The sequence below is a fragment of the Aspergillus pseudodeflectus genome (genome assembly GCF_044049435.1).
Source record: "Aspergillus pseudodeflectus strain CBS 756.74 chromosome Unknown BJX68scaffold_18, whole genome shotgun sequence".
Lineage (NCBI taxonomy): Eukaryota > Fungi > Ascomycota > Eurotiomycetes > Eurotiales > Aspergillaceae > Aspergillus > Aspergillus pseudodeflectus.
Window position 1 is genome coordinate 220,230 of NW_027263794.1, and position 14,069 is coordinate 234,298.

Consider the following 14,069-nt stretch of genomic DNA (forward strand, 5'->3'; position numbering starts at 1 on the left):
TGGATGTGAAGCAGTGGCAGCGAGCAACACACCATCGCTCGCGGTGGATTCGCACCGGCCAACGATGTCACTCGAGGATCCGCCCCATCTACACGGGCCTAATCTCGCTCGCTCTCATCCATACATGCCCCACTTTCAATCCGAGACTCAGAGAAAAAGTCGCAGACCACCATTACCTCCATGATTGGACCCCAAAAGCACATCCTTTTTGGAAGGATTGGCGAGACGCCCAGGGGCGCGGAGATGGCGATATAAAGGCTGCGGCCACAACCCCCCGATCCGGCTGGAATCCTTCTGGTCAGTTCTGCTCTGGTCTGCTCCATATAGATACTAGATTCAATCCCCGCTACTCGTGTCGTTTATCTGCATACCTATACCTACAACATGATTGCCAAAACAGAACCTGACGTCCAGACCAACTCTGGAGTCCCTGTGGCCCAATTTCTTCCTGAAGTACTCAAGGATTCTCTAGATGAAAAGATCATCCTCATCGTTGGTATGTCCGCCCAAACCTCGATGCGTATCCTTTTCTGATCATCCCAGGTGGTGCCAACGGCATTGGAGCTAGCCTCGTTGAAATCTGCTGCGAGAACGGCGCTTACGTTGCCATTGGTGACATTGATGGCGCTCGCGGAGAGCAGGTCGCAAGGAAGTGCATTCAACAATGGCCGGTTTACTCCGACCCTGCTCTCCCTCCCAAGCCTCCTCGTGCGGTCTTCCAGAGGACAGACGTGACCGACTACCAATCCGTCTTGGACCTTTTCGAGAACACCTTCAAGAAGTACAAGCGCATCGATCACGTCGTTGTCACCGCGGGCAGCACGGAGACTGAAGCCCCATGGTTCGACCACGCGTTGAACCTCAGCGACGTCCGCAAGGTAAGCTATACTGAAACACTTATCGACCGTGTATCTTACCGTCTCATCAGGCACCCTCCCGGAAGGACATTGATGTCAACCTCATTGGCACCCTCTACGTCACCCGTATTGCGAGCGTCTTTCTCCGCCACAACCGTGGCCCTGGGGTTGACCGTTCTATTCTCCTCTTCTCATGTGCCGCGGGCTTCAAGGAAACTCCCGGTGTATCCGTCTACCAGGCCGCCAAGCACGGGGTACAAGGCCTGATGCGCTCCCTGCGCAACAATTTCTCCTCTCCTTACAAGCACAGCATTCGCATCAACACGATCTGCCCGTGGATGACACAAACAGCCAACTCCTTCCCCAAGAAAATTGAGGACCGTTGGGCAAAAGAAGGCCTTCCCATTAGCACCGCGCAGGACGTGGCTAGGGTCTCAGCCGGAGTGATGTGCGATGACTCCCTCAACGGAGCTTCCATGTTCGTCGCGGGTACCCGCGCCTGGGAGATCGAGGGCAACATCGACCGCCTCGAGTCTCAGTGGCTGGGTGAGGAACCCGCCCAGACCCTTGCACAGGGGCAAAAGGTTCTGCAGGAGACTCTTGCTGCGTAGTAGGCTGGCCTACGTTCGCTGAGACATCTCCAGCATATGATGTTATATAGATACCCACCTTCACTATAGCCATGAGCGATACGCGACGAGGTTTCTCGCTTCTGCTCGCCCACTCACGTCCAGTCTCTTTGAGAATCTGCTAGATTAATGATTGATACTAGACTGGATACAGGATTGGGGGTTAGATTAGGCCGATCCGCATACAGACTCTACTGGATTTCGCTCATACTAATGTAAGAGCTCTTACTTCACTACTTGCAATTGGGTGTGTGCAATCTCAACCTATTCATATTTGGGCAATGTTCCACGTCCCGGTGCCCTGAATAGGTCATTCCTACCTCCCTCAACTGGGCGTCGCCCGTCAAGCTCGCCATCTGCTGCAACAGCCTTGTCAATGCTACGGCAGCGAGCGGCGGCAACTCAGCTGTCTAGACTCGACGATATGCATATCAAACACATCCTTCGATATTCACTGCGTGCCTTCCCTAAAGCTAGGTTCAACGCACGAACTCCGTTTTGTTTCTCGGATGTCAAACAAGAAGTTGAAGCATAGCTACAAAATCGGATCGTGTTGTAGATGGTCTAGACAAAATAAACGGGTATCTCTATATAACTCAACACAAAACGCTCATCGCAAATGTCCAACACGAGCACGCCCTGGCCCTGGGATCCTAGGTGTACACCAAACCCGTGCTGAGGGAGGGTAACTCGGCGACACACCTAAGCTCTCAGGTCCTTCGGCAGACTCCACCTCGAGGACTTGGAACTACACGAAAAGTTAGTTATAGTTTCCAAGACCCTTGGTGACGCTTACATCAAACTCACGCAACAGCACAACAACTGTTTTCTTCAGCTCTAACCACGCCGATTCGAGTTTTGGATATTCCGCGAGACACACACTGAGCGGGACCAAGCTCTCATGCATGAACGTCAGTTGCGGGTGGTCTGCAGAGAGCCAACGCTCCGGCTTGAATGCACCCGCGTCCACGCCATAGACACTGTCATTACATAGCACGGCGAACGGATGCCATGAGACTATCGTTCCACGTGGGATACCTATACCTGACATGTCGAGCAGACCATCTGTCAGACGCATCCCATGTTGATTGTCGATGAGTAAAGCATGTCTCATTGTCTCCTTCAAGACGGCATCGAGGTAGGGTAGTCCAGCTAGATCGCTCCAGGAAGGACCCGCTGATTTATCCCTAAGCCGCGGCGCAGAGTCAAGTTCACTTCGAAGAGTAGAGAGCACAATAGGCTTGCTTAAAAGGATTTGGAAGACGGTGACGAAAGCGGCGGCGATGCTCTCTATACAGGCAGCCAAGATGGGAGGTTCACCGCGCTCGCGGCCGATAGATGTATCTCTAGTTTCGAAAATTCCATGCATTGAAGGTGTTGACGCCTTTCCGAAATTATAGCACGACAGCCGCTCCCTCTTCAGAAGGGACGCTGGGCCACGCAATAGCTGCTCCTCAATTATAGACAAGAGCGAGGGCTTGAGCCTGTTATCAGGCGGGTCGCCGCTGGATAGACGAGGGAAGCTGTCGACAAAAAAGTGAGATAGAAAACCCTCCGCGAAGAAGCGTAGGGACGCGGTTAGGTCAATGGTTCTGTGCCTTCTAAAGGTTCCGATGATATTCCGCAGATCGTCGTTAATGGCGCCTTCGTGACGGGTGAAATCTTCCGAACGACCTAGTAGCTGCTCTTTGGAAGTGCTCCGTCCGAACTGCCTCAGCTGCTTGAAGTTAGTCGAGGGGTATCTTTAGCTGAATATGGGCAAAACTAACCTCTTCCCGAAGCTTTTCGCGGCATACACGCGCGATCTCCTCATAATCACAAATGCTGACGAAACACGGGCCCAGTCGCACAGCATCTCCATGCTTCCGATGAAGCTCAGCTAGGTGTCGACTGTATCCGGGGGCTCTCTGTGCATAAATTCGCCAAATGTCTGAAATCGCAGCGAAGAAAGGGCCCGGGATAGACTTGACGCGGGAATGGTTATAGAGCAGGTGGAGACCCCCAACGAGAGCCAACACAATGGCAAGTACGCACGCGAGCATCCTTAAAACATCGCAGTTGGAATTGCCAACCATTATTTGTTTAGCTGGTGCGCTTGGGACATCAAGGCCAGTTCCAGATACATTCGCGAGGGTGTGTGGCATGACTATTATGCCGATTTATTATTGCCGATTCCTGTGTCGAATGTATTATGCCGACCGCGAGATGTCTGCGGCTGGGGACCCGGCAAGACCCGAAATTGATCAAATGGGTTCTGCTTATCATCGGACGCCCGGGTACAGTGGCACGACAAAAGTTTGAGTCCCCCCACTTTTGCTGAGCCAATAAGGTACCCAAGAATACGTTCACTAAACTTAATATCGTAAGCGGTCTTCAGGGCGGTGATTCAAACTTTTGTCATGCCACTGTACTTGTCCATCAACCTTGTGTTGGTGTGATCTTCGAGCTGCACACCTTCACGCCTAATACTACCCAACCGCTCGAAAATGAGACGAGTGAAACTCTATTGACTCTGTCGATTGCATATATCTAGATCCGCATGCACCCTCAACAACATTTCCCTCCCTCTTCTAATGCGATCGAATGCAACGCTGCGTCAGTCTGAATTGAGACTCGCAAAACATACCCCTCCAGTGAGAGTCCTAGCCAGATCATTTTCAGGGTCACCTTTTCCATCAGGCCAATCAACAAAATTTCTAGAGCACCTCCAGTGCGTAAGCATAGAGAACACAGACATAACCAACCCCGGACCTGCAAGACCAATGCCTAAGTAAAGCGCCCGGCGGTACCCGCTTAAAGCATCATGGTCGCCATCGCTCAGTCTCGACTCAACGATCCCAGCGAACCTAACCCAAACGAGATCGAATAGTTCACCATTGTTGTCACCAGCGACGCCGGCAACCCCTGGGGTACCCGTGGCATAACATTGCTTAGCATGAGCGTTTTGACGGAAAAGACATTGTCCCTAGTCAAAAACTGTTAGCCTTGATCCATCAATAAAAAGAGTGAAATGACCAGTTGACTCACATGTCCCAAGGCGTAATGATACTAACGACGAACGCCTGCGCCCAATATATCTGACCCATAGTGACTGTTGCAGAGATCGCGAGTCCCGTCGTAAAGGCAGGCATGGCACAGAAGTGATAACACTGGGTGGAAGGCGACTGAGTAGGAAACCAGTCAAAAGAGCCACAATAGCCCGAACCGCTTCGCGGTGGCTAACAATGGTATGTCTCCTTCGATCGTTTTCATGAACTGAAAGAAGTAATAGATGACAATACCAAGTTTGGCGACCATGCAGCAATACATCCTAGTACCTAGGCCAGGTCGCCGCTCATGACGTACACGGGAAACAACGGGCAATCAGCTGAGCGCTCGATGAACACAACCCCTGCAATGAGAAGGAGACCCATGATGAGCAAGACGTATGTGTAGGACGTGGACCAGCCTACCACTGCCGCTTGATTCCAGGCAAAACTAATGAGAGCCAATGCGGAAATACCCACCGTCGCTCTAGAAGATCGAGCCTGACCCAGATAGAGATGTCATCTTTGAAGTGCGAGGAATAAATAACGCCCCAGGAACCGCGAAGACGAAGCAAGCCATACCCACTCCGTATCCCAATGGCATTCCTACCATTTGGGGGAAAGTGGAAGAGAACACACCACCAACTATAAAACTACTTGGAGCGGTGGCGCCGAAGAACCTGAAGATAAGCTTCTGCGCAGTCCCAGCAGGTACGCACGGCCTAAGATCGCAAATGAATTTGGTAGGAGCATGGCGGGGCCGATTCTTTGAAGAGCGCGAGAACAATCGAAGAAGACATGGTCTACCCAGACACTAAAGTCTGCCAGCAATGACCAGAGTCCGGACGAGGGAAATCCAATGATGAACATCAATCGGTGGCTGAATACATCCCTTAGGCGGCCGGCGGCAAGGATGAGAGTACCGACTGTCGAACTGTAGGCAGCAGCGAACCAGCTCATCTCGCCAGCGCTCGGCGTTTGAGAGCCGTTACTAATGAGATACATCGGGGCGATTGACATATCGAGCCCAGCTTGGGTCACGAACTGGGCCATGCAAACGACCATAACAAACATCAATTCCTTCGAAGTGTCCTTTGTGGGGTGTATTGCCGACTGGGTAGTCTCTAGCTGGGCAAAGTATGCTGTTCGTCGCCGTCCCGTGTTGATTCTTTCTCAGAGTGGTCCCCATCCCTTTGGGCTTCCGAGGAGAATCTTGCTCAGATAACATATTGAAGCTAGCCCAATGACACAGAAATGCAGCACACTGAAAGGAGAGATTCTGAACACGTGCCCCTCTTCATATGGTCGTGCAGAAATGAAAATCTCTGGCTAAGGGCCTACAGATGGCCACACATCGTGGAGTATATCTCCGCCACAGTCGTAGCCATGGAGCCAACATAGCTCTGGACGCAGGAAAGTAACCTTTCTCGTGAACACTATAGTATTCGAGGTCCCACGGATTCGGAGCGGCGGATTGGCGGAAGTATCCGACGGAACATAGTAGAAAACGTGCTCGGAGTAAACCCAGCCCCAGAAAGAGCTCTCGATTGGTGGTTGAGGCCATTGGGTTTCAAGATAGCATGAATACTACAAGAATATCGTTCATTCTCACTTCGAATTTGCTATTCAGTAAAGGATCTACCCAAGAATCCGAAGCGACCGTCAAATCGCAGGTAGTGTTTTGCAGCACTGCAGCAGGCGTCAGAATGCCCCACGAGTCAAATCAAAGTTTATTGCAAAGGCTTCCGACTCACCTCCTTCGTCTTCTAAGCGCTCTCATCTTCGAGTTCCGACTCTCGAAGGATACATCATTCCCCATGGCACACCAGAATCTAAGGTTCTTTGAGCTAGAAGGGGAAGCCTAGCCCACTCGCGAGATGACATAAGCCAGAGAACAATCACATGCTTCCAAAAGCAAAAACGCCAAGAGCGAAGTGAGGAACAAAAGGCTGCATTTCTTTTGTTCTTTTGCGATGCGGAACAGCCTCGAGTCTCCATGGCATGGTGGAACTCGACGTTGGAATAGCGTCCTTGCTTCCAAACCATGCAGGTAGCTGACCTGTCGTCATGCCACCTCTTGTCTCTCACTTCCGCTGATTCGTGTGCTGCAGACCCCGTGTCTCCCTGCCTCCGCGTCCAACCTGGCGATGCCTTGACCATTCCTTACCCCGCCTACAGAAACACTCACCAGTCACATTGAACCTGTCAACCTGCCACTCGGCGGGCTTTTGTCGCTTTTTCCATTCCGCGCAGTGCATGAGTGCTCTGTTACCTCTTCCTATCCTGAGTCAATCCACTTTTCGCGAGTCCAAGCAACGATGATGGGCAAGCCTCCTGCTGCCATATTCATCGCTAGGTGAGTGTGACCACTGACTCTGGGGAATACTCCCGAGGCTAACGCTTCGATCTTACCAGGCACGGTGCCCGTCTAGACGCTGCTAATAAAGACTGGCACCTGACGTCCGCAACTCCATATGACCCTCCTCTTTCCTACGGCGGCTGGCTCCAGTCTCGCGCGCTCGGTGCGCGAATAGTCAACGAGCTTCGGACTTTGGAAGATCAACTGGACCGGCCCACACAGGGGACCGAAGGGGCCAAGTTACAGCCTCACCGCGCCCAAGAGCGAAAATCGAAACGCAGAATCATCATACATACCTCGCCTTTCCTTCGTTGCGTACAGACGGCCGTCGCGATCAGTTCTGGGATTAGTCAGAACTATGCTGACATCGACACGTTTCGTCCTACACAGGCTCCTTCTTCGGACCAGTCGAATGGCGCGGTCCCTGCATCCGCGCCAACAAGCAGTTCCGAATCCGATCCTCAAAATACCCAACGCTGTCTTCTCCGCGTAGATGCGTGTCTTGGAGAATGGCTCAACCCCGGCTATTTCGAGAACATAATCCCTCCTCCGAAATCGGAGCGAATGGTTGCAACTGCAAAAACGGAATTGCTGCGTCGGGATGCAGGCACCATTCCGGTAGCAGACACCCAGAACAAACTATCCGTCGGCCACTTTCCGGGAGGTTGGGGCAACCTCGTCTCTAATCAAGGCGATGAGGTTAGTAACAGTGAACTGGAGTCGGCCTCAACTATAATCAGACGGTCAAGCCAGAGAAATCGCGCCGGTAGTTACGACTCTCTAAGAGCGGTCGATACACCGTTGGGTCGGAGAATGCTCAAAATAAACACAGACCTTCCAACAATCCCGGACCTGGCGTACAGTCCTCCTGTTCCCAGCTATGCCATTGCTTCCTCCAGCCCTATCCCCGATGGCTACGTAACACATGCGCGTGATGCTTGTGTTCTGGTAGACTATCAGTGGGACAGCATGCGTGAGCCACAAAACTTCGGCAACGGGGGTGAGTACGGCGATGAATGGAGTACGATGCATACTCGTTTCAGAAACGGTCTTGAACGGATCATCCAGTGGTACCAGAATAATAATACGTCGGTGGCTCCTTCGCACCGACGGACACGTTCACAGTTGCAATTTTTGGAACAGGATGAGGTAGATGACTCGGCCAGCGATACCATCTTGATCATCGTAACTCATGGAGCTGGTTGCAATGCCTTGATCGGTGCTTTGATGGGGGGACCCGCATTTGTTGATGTCAACACAGCTTCACTAACCCTCGCTCTCCGCAGGGATTGCGTGAAAGAGCCCGTTCAGGACGTCGACAGGTCGAAGCCGCACGAGTTATTGAACGGCCCATCTAGCTTCGAAGATTATCGCTTGGTGGAAGTTGCTTCAACAGACCATCTACGACCCGGGACGAGCCCAACCACCTCCGTCCGCTCTCCTTCGATCAGCAGCCTACCTTCCCCATCATTTCCCTCATACCGCCAGCGCTTCTCATCGCGGGCGTCTTTCTCATCAGGCCCCGGTATCCTAGGGCCGTCGCTCAAATCAAACTTGCAATCATGGAATATGCCACGAGCATCGTCGGGACTCTGGAATTCTGTGTCTGGCGACGAGGAAGCAGTGGAAGACCTTGTTCCCGACTTCGGGGCGCCGCTTACCACCACGTCTATTCCAGGTAGTGACATCGCCGGTAACACCCTGACTTCAAAAACTGGCAGCTCTACCTGGTCGGCGCAACTGCCGCAACGAACATTGTCTCAACGCGGCCTCTGGGGAAGCGCTCCACTAAACAAAGAGCGGCAGGCCAGTTCGAACCGCCGCTGGACAGTGGCTGAACGACCGATATAATGCCGCCTTATTCGTCAGCTCCTACTTTACTGTCAGTATTTTTAGCATTTCCTGCAGTATACTCGTCTGCGGCAAGGCGTTCTCTATGGCTTAACGACAATTTACGTTTGATGAATCGGCAAAATCTGAAATCTCGGGAATATTCGAGTTGTTGGCGGGACCCCGTGTTGTTGCCCCTTTATAAACCGTCCCAACTCAGTGTTGTACAAAAAATCTTTCCAATAAGGAAATTATGCGTTATCCGCCTACCTCAAGTAGCCATTGTAGCCAAAGCCCTCAGCATAATAACCTTCCTATACTAAAAGTACCTAGGGCACCTAGCTCGGTCGATCCTCCGCAATCGCCATTCGTTTATTGGCTGTGCCAGATTTTGGTGCCTGGGTGCCTGACAGCAGCTTGCCCCCGGCCCCGCATGTCTGGCCAAAACAAAGGCCAGCTGATTCCTTTCAATCTCATTCTCACCCCTCCCTTGTATCTCCAGCTTCTTCTCCATTCAAGACTACCTTTCTACAACTCTATAGAGATCCAGCATGCCTCCAATTGAGACCGATGGTTTCTCCGTGACCTATTCCTCTGAAAGGACTGGCATCCCCGATCTCCGCCTTATCCATTACAATGACGTGTATCATGTCGAGTATGCAATTGCCCCAACGTCTCGAGCCCGTTGATGGCGCATCAACTAAGTGGTTGATAACAGGTCAGGGTCTGCAGAACCAGTTGGCGGAGCTCCTCGCTTCCAGTCCTTGATAAACCACTATCGATCACATTCGGATTTCGACGGACAGCCTGCCCCGCTCACCTTCTTCTCCGGCGACGCATTCAATCCCAGTCTCGAGAGCACTGTAACGAAAGGGAGGCATATGGTACCCTTCTTGAACAAGGCAGGAACAGATGTAGCTTGTGTCGGGGTATGTACGTTGCTGCGCCATGCGCGGAGACTCCTTGCGGGGTAAATGCCTGACTCGAAACAGAATCATGATCTTGACTTTGGTGTTGCACAATTCCGCCACCTGCGCGACCAATGTCAATTCCCCTGGCTTTTAGCCAATGTTCTCGATCCAGCATTAGGAGAGGATGTGCCAATTGGAAATTGTGAAAAGACTTGCATGCTCACATCGTCGAATGGAATCAAAGTCGGAGTGATTGGTCTTGGAGAACGCGAATGGTACTCCGAAATCACTTTATCAAATTATCAATCGAAGCTAACATTTTCTTTTGTGAAGGCTGGGAACCATTAACTCTCTTCCTCCCGATCTTATCTATAAGTCTGCTTCGAAGACCGCCATCGAGCTCGTCCCTAAACTGCGCGAACAAGGAGCAGAGATAATTGTTGCAGTTACGCACCAACGCGAACCAAACGATAACAAATTGGCTGAGAACATTCCGCATGGAATGATTGACATCATTCTTGGAGGACACGATCATTATTATAGTCACGCTTTTATAAATGGCGTCCACGTTCTTCGGTCTGGTACCGACTTCAAACAGCTGAGCTATATCGAAGCCTTTCGAAAGGAGGACGGTCCTGGATGGGATTTCAACATAATTCGGAGGGACATGGTTCGCGCCATCCCTGAGGACCCATCGAGTCTGGCACTAGTTGCTAAGCTTACCTCCAGTCTAAAAGCTAAGTTGGACAAGCCTATCGGCTATACCGTTCGTCCACTGGATGGGCGCTTTTCGACCGTACGTGCGGGAGAATCAAACCTAGGCAACTTTGCGTGTGACCTCATGCGCTTCTATTATCACGCGGATTGCGCAATGATGGCCGGAGGTACCATCCGTGGCGATCAAATCTATCCCCCGGGCGTACTCCGCCTCAAAGACATCCTTAACTGCTTTCCCTTTGAAGACCCCGTTGTTCTGTTGCGCCTCAAGGGTAAAGCTATTCTTGACGCCTTGGAAAATGGTGTCAGCCAGCTTCCGGCTTTAGAAGGCAGATTTACTCAGGTATCGAACATTGCGTTCAGTTTCAACCCGTCTGCGCCTCCCGGCTCGCGCATCAACTGGGCCAAAATAGGCGATCGCCCGATCGACTTCGAACAGAGCTACACGCTGGCAACTCGAGGGTATATGGCGCGAGGAAAGGATGGCTTTGCGTCCCTTCTTGTCAAGTCAGAAGGTGGAGAAGTCGAAGAAATCGTTGACGAAGAAAGCGGCACCCTCATCAGCACGTTGATGCGGCAGTACTTCCTGAGCATGAAGGTCATGGGTAGATGGCAGCACTTGGGCAAAAGCATGACCAGACATTGGGCCGACGTGCAGAAGAATTTCCAAAACAAAGGCTTCCTGAAGCCGCCCTCCGCGCTCCCATCACCAGTGCAAGAAAAGGTCCCAATCCGTCTTCAGCGTCCGCCTCTTAACCGGAAGCAACATTACTACTACGGCCGCTTTGCCGAGACCGAGACCGCAGACGAGAATGGCGCCGAGTCATTGCCAGATGACTCGATGGACTCTGATTCAGACTCTGATCCGGAAATTCTGACTTTACCCAAGCCAATCACCAACTACGTGACTCTTCCAGCGCGGTCAGCTGAAGATGAGGAGAACCGCCTACGACTTGCGCGGTGGGCAACGCGCCGCTGGATGCGCAGTGCGGGGATCAAGTCCACTGTTGACGAGACCAACGGTGAGGAACACTTCACGCCCACGTGGACGCCGGGTATTTCGCCCCGACTTGAAGGGAGGATTGTCGTTGAGACGAATGCATGAGTACAGAGTATACATTCGGGTTATGAGTTATGACGCTATGAGGTGTGCGATGTTTTTCGGTAGATTATCTGTTAAGTTTCTATAGATGGGTCGGTCGGTCTGGGTAGCGGCATGGATATCATGAAAGTAGGATTTAGTCTATATACATTTGTACCCGAGTCCGGCATCCTGAATCTCGTGACAGGAGCTGTTTCAGGCGGCTTCTTGTAGGACTAGGGAACCTATTGAACCCCGACTGGTCTTGCACCAGAAAGATTGACTACCCGACCTCCCCCTCCTAGCGCTACAGGAGCAGCCACGGTGGGCGGGGGGTTAACCCAACCCGGTACGCCCATATCCTCCGATTCCCGCGCATATATCGTCTGCCATACATTTGGGAATCCTGTAGGCAAGGCACCTCGCAACCGAGCGCCTGGAATTGCAAATCGAGGATTTCGGTGCGTAAGGTACCCCCGCATGAGACCTTGGGTAAGAAGAGAAGCAAAAATCGATTCTATTTCACGCATAAGCGGTGAAGGCTCATTGATGGCATCTTCGGGGTCCTCCGCGTATGGATTAAGTTCGTATTGGCTGTAGTCGGTATTGGGGGTTCCATCGATTAGGCTCCTCGTTGGGTTTAATTGCCACTGGCCTGTTGCGTCAAAGAAGCCATCAGGGCACAGATAATCGGCGTACTTCGCTAGCACAGTGGCGTCTGGTGCTGTCCCGCTCACGGCTTGAGTGTCCAAGGAGGCGAAGTCGGGGTCTGCTATTATCGACACAATCTGCGATCCAAATTGGCTCTTGCTTGCAGAGGCCTTCGTGTTCCCGGGAAATGGAGACGCAACTGGGAGAGGGGATGAAGAGGGATGTTGAGATTGTAGCCACCGCACAGCAGTTTCGACTTTAGTGAGGTACAAGAACGGAGGCGGGCCTCTTTGAGTCTGGCCTTGAGGATCTCCATGAAAGCCGCCGTGTATGAACACTTTTCGCGCAAGAGACCGCCACACCAGTACCTCACATCGGTTCCGTAGTGGAAGGAGAATTCCTTTCCGCGCAAACCATTCAGTAGTGGGTGACTCGACGGTAAGGTGTTCCCTGAATGCAATGTAATCCCCGCGGACAATAAGTTGACAGAGTGGAACGAACTTATCAGCCAGTCCCTGCGACTCTGGTCGCTGTAGAAGGTGCATTGAAGGAAAACGTCCGAGTATGATGTTGCAAGAGATGAGATATGTGAGGATAAGCTGCTTCTGATTTATCGCTTCGCGATGGCACTGGTCATAGGCGGCTTGCAGTGCGATTTGGGCTGGGAAGAATAGGTTGTTGGAGAACAGATAACGTCCAAGATAGTAAAGGTACGTGACCCTCTGGGACGCAGGGAAGTATCTCAGAGGTGGAGACTGCGCAGTGATGCTTGCGAACATCTGCTCTGCGTTCCTCAGTTTACCGCACTATGAGCGCTGTCAGCTATTATTTCCTTGTCAGATACACCAAGATTATCGCATACCTGAAAAAGTAGCTTTAAGCACAAATTGGCCATCAGATAAATCCCAACCCGTTTACCCTCGGGTTTTCCGTGCACCCCAGGCGTTCCACTGCGATCCGTGAGGCATTTGATAAATGCTTCGCGTACCACATTCGCAGATTTCTCCACCAATGTGACCTTCTCCGTACTTTCTTCTTGGTCGGGGCCACTCTCAAGTCTCAACAAGTGCGCAACCAGCTCAGGTCGGCGATCCAGGCCCATAGCCAGCTTCGCTAGTACCTTCGATAGGTAGAGTACAGTAGGCAAGACGACGATTCCGAATTGGCTGTCACCGAGTGCTATTACGCATTGGCTGGAAAGGCGAAGCATGTTAGAGGATTGGTGTTAAAGAAATGGTAGGACGCCAATAGATAGCAACAAGAGCAAACTTACTTCAGCAGCGCCTTGAGCATATTGTACGTCTCAAGCAAGTTCTCAACATTCACGTCGCGTAGGAAACAGAAGTAGAGCTTCATAAAAGTTGGAAAAGCAGTCCATGAGCTACCTCCGGCAGACTTAGGTACTAAACCTTCGCAACGTCGTTGCAGGTCCGCCTCTTTTGGCGACCCATTAGGGTACTGTTGCCGCAACTCGTCCACCATTTGTCCGTACACGTCCGGTAAAGGGGGTTCGATCTGCAGAAAGTCTTGTAATTTGGCGCCATCGCGGTCCCTGACTATCTCAGCGAGCGAGGCCAGGAAGCGATCAAGGACAGAGTTTCCGTGGAAAGACATTTTGTCATCCGTAGGAGGCCGAATACGGGGTGAAGATTGTAGGGGGACGCGAGGAACGTGCGACTGGCATAAGAGCTTCGATTTCGCGCGGATCGTGGGGTTGATGGACTTTATCGTGGCTGGGACATGTTCAGGGTCACAGTGTTTTAACAAATGCCAAACACGTGCTGTAGTCGACAAACGAGCGGTGACTGTTGAAACGGAAGATCGAGCGGAGGACAATCGAGAGTCTGGATTCCGGAAACACAAAAAGCCTCCAGCTCCGGGTGCGGGGCGCTAGTCCCAGATAGGCGCATATAGTTGAAGCTTCGCTTGAAATCACATGCAAATGAGAAAAGCTTGGAAAGCATTTACCAGGTTTCTAAAAGTTATGAGACCTGACTAGCAGTGTTAG

At 51.8% G+C, this 14,069-nt stretch overlaps 5 protein-coding genes across 5 annotated transcripts; 2 read left to right on the plus strand and 3 right to left on the minus strand.

Annotated features, from left to right (window-relative positions):
• Nucleotides 1-284: 284 nt before the first annotated feature.
• On the plus strand, nt 285-1,727 carry BJX68DRAFT_69905 (uncharacterized protein). Its single transcript, XM_071049633.1, has 3 exons — nt 285-496; nt 544-878; nt 929-1,727. Exons 1-3 carry the CDS (start codon nt 385-387, stop codon nt 1,466-1,468), a joined length of 987 nt encoding a protein of 328 aa, XP_070899731.1. The 5' UTR covers nt 285-384; the 3' UTR covers nt 1,469-1,727.
• Nucleotides 1,728-1,733: 6 nt separating this feature from the next.
• Nucleotides 1,734-3,818, minus strand: BJX68DRAFT_236080 (putative cytochrome P450 monooxygenase). The gene is made up of 3 exons (XM_071039960.1): nt 3,256-3,818; nt 2,283-3,203; nt 1,734-2,234 (listed from the first exon to the last, which is right to left on the minus strand). The coding sequence occupies exons 1-3, from the start codon at nt 3,628-3,630 to the stop codon at nt 2,097-2,099; spliced, it is 1,434 nt and encodes a 477-aa protein (XP_070899732.1). The 5' UTR covers nt 3,631-3,818; the 3' UTR covers nt 1,734-2,096.
• A 54-nt stretch (nt 3,819-3,872) lies between these two features.
• On the minus strand, nt 3,873-5,900 carry BJX68DRAFT_254874 (uncharacterized protein; the record flags this gene model as incomplete). Its single annotated transcript, XM_071042944.1, has 7 exons — nt 3,873-3,989; nt 4,176-4,332; nt 4,514-4,635; nt 4,828-4,999; nt 5,061-5,192; nt 5,228-5,680; nt 5,854-5,900. The coding sequence occupies 7 exons, from the start codon at nt 5,898-5,900 to the stop codon at nt 3,873-3,875; spliced, it is 1,200 nt and encodes a 399-aa protein (XP_070899733.1).
• Nucleotides 5,901-6,833: 933 nt separating this feature from the next.
• BJX68DRAFT_254875 (putative 5'-nucleotidase) lies at nt 6,834-11,434 on the plus strand (the record flags this gene model as incomplete). The annotated part of the gene is made up of 7 exons (XM_071042945.1): nt 6,834-6,868; nt 6,928-8,396; nt 8,981-8,985; nt 9,244-9,356; nt 9,420-9,630; nt 9,694-9,887; nt 9,946-11,434. The coding sequence occupies 7 exons, from the start codon at nt 6,834-6,836 to the stop codon at nt 11,432-11,434; spliced, it is 3,516 nt and encodes a 1,171-aa protein (XP_070899734.1).
• A 110-nt stretch (nt 11,435-11,544) lies between these two features.
• BJX68DRAFT_70036 (uncharacterized protein) lies at nt 11,545-13,881 on the minus strand. The gene is made up of 3 exons (XM_071049634.1): nt 13,335-13,881; nt 12,924-13,254; nt 11,545-12,867 (listed from the first exon to the last, which is right to left on the minus strand). The coding sequence occupies exons 1-3, from the start codon at nt 13,673-13,675 to the stop codon at nt 11,656-11,658; spliced, it is 1,884 nt and encodes a 627-aa protein (XP_070899735.1). The 5' UTR covers nt 13,676-13,881; the 3' UTR covers nt 11,545-11,655.
• Between the last annotated feature and the right edge of the window lie 188 nt (nt 13,882-14,069).

Excerpts from the sequence above, each read along its gene's own strand:
- BJX68DRAFT_236080 (XM_071039960.1), bottom strand. The coding sequence starts at position 3,630 with ATGCCACACACCCTCGCGAATGTATCTGGAACTGGCCTTGATGTCCCA. Across the intron at positions 3,204-3,255 it reads GCGAAAAGCTTCGGGAAGAG|CTGAGGCAGTTCGGACGGAG; the intron begins GTTAGTTTTGCC and ends AACTTCAAGCAG. Across the intron at positions 2,235-2,282 it reads TGCTGTTGCGTGAGTTTGAT|TTCCAAGTCCTCGAGGTGGA; the intron begins GTAAGCGTCACC and ends CTTTTCGTGTAG.
- BJX68DRAFT_69905 (XM_071049633.1), top strand. The coding sequence starts at position 385 with ATGATTGCCAAAACAGAACCTGACGTCCAGACCAACTCTGGAGTCCCT. Across the intron at positions 497-543 it reads AAAGATCATCCTCATCGTTG|GTGGTGCCAACGGCATTGGA; the intron begins GTATGTCCGCCC and ends TGATCATCCCAG. Across the intron at positions 879-928 it reads ACCTCAGCGACGTCCGCAAG|GCACCCTCCCGGAAGGACAT; the intron begins GTAAGCTATACT and ends CCGTCTCATCAG.
- BJX68DRAFT_70036 (XM_071049634.1), bottom strand. The coding sequence starts at position 13,675 with ATGTCTTTCCACGGAAACTCTGTCCTTGATCGCTTCCTGGCCTCGCTC. Across the intron at positions 13,255-13,334 it reads ATGCTCAAGGCGCTGCTGAA|CCAATGCGTAATAGCACTCG; the intron begins GTAAGTTTGCTC and ends TCGCCTTTCCAG. Across the intron at positions 12,868-12,923 it reads GCTTAAAGCTACTTTTTCAG|TGCGGTAAACTGAGGAACGC; the intron begins GTATGCGATAAT and ends CAGCGCTCATAG.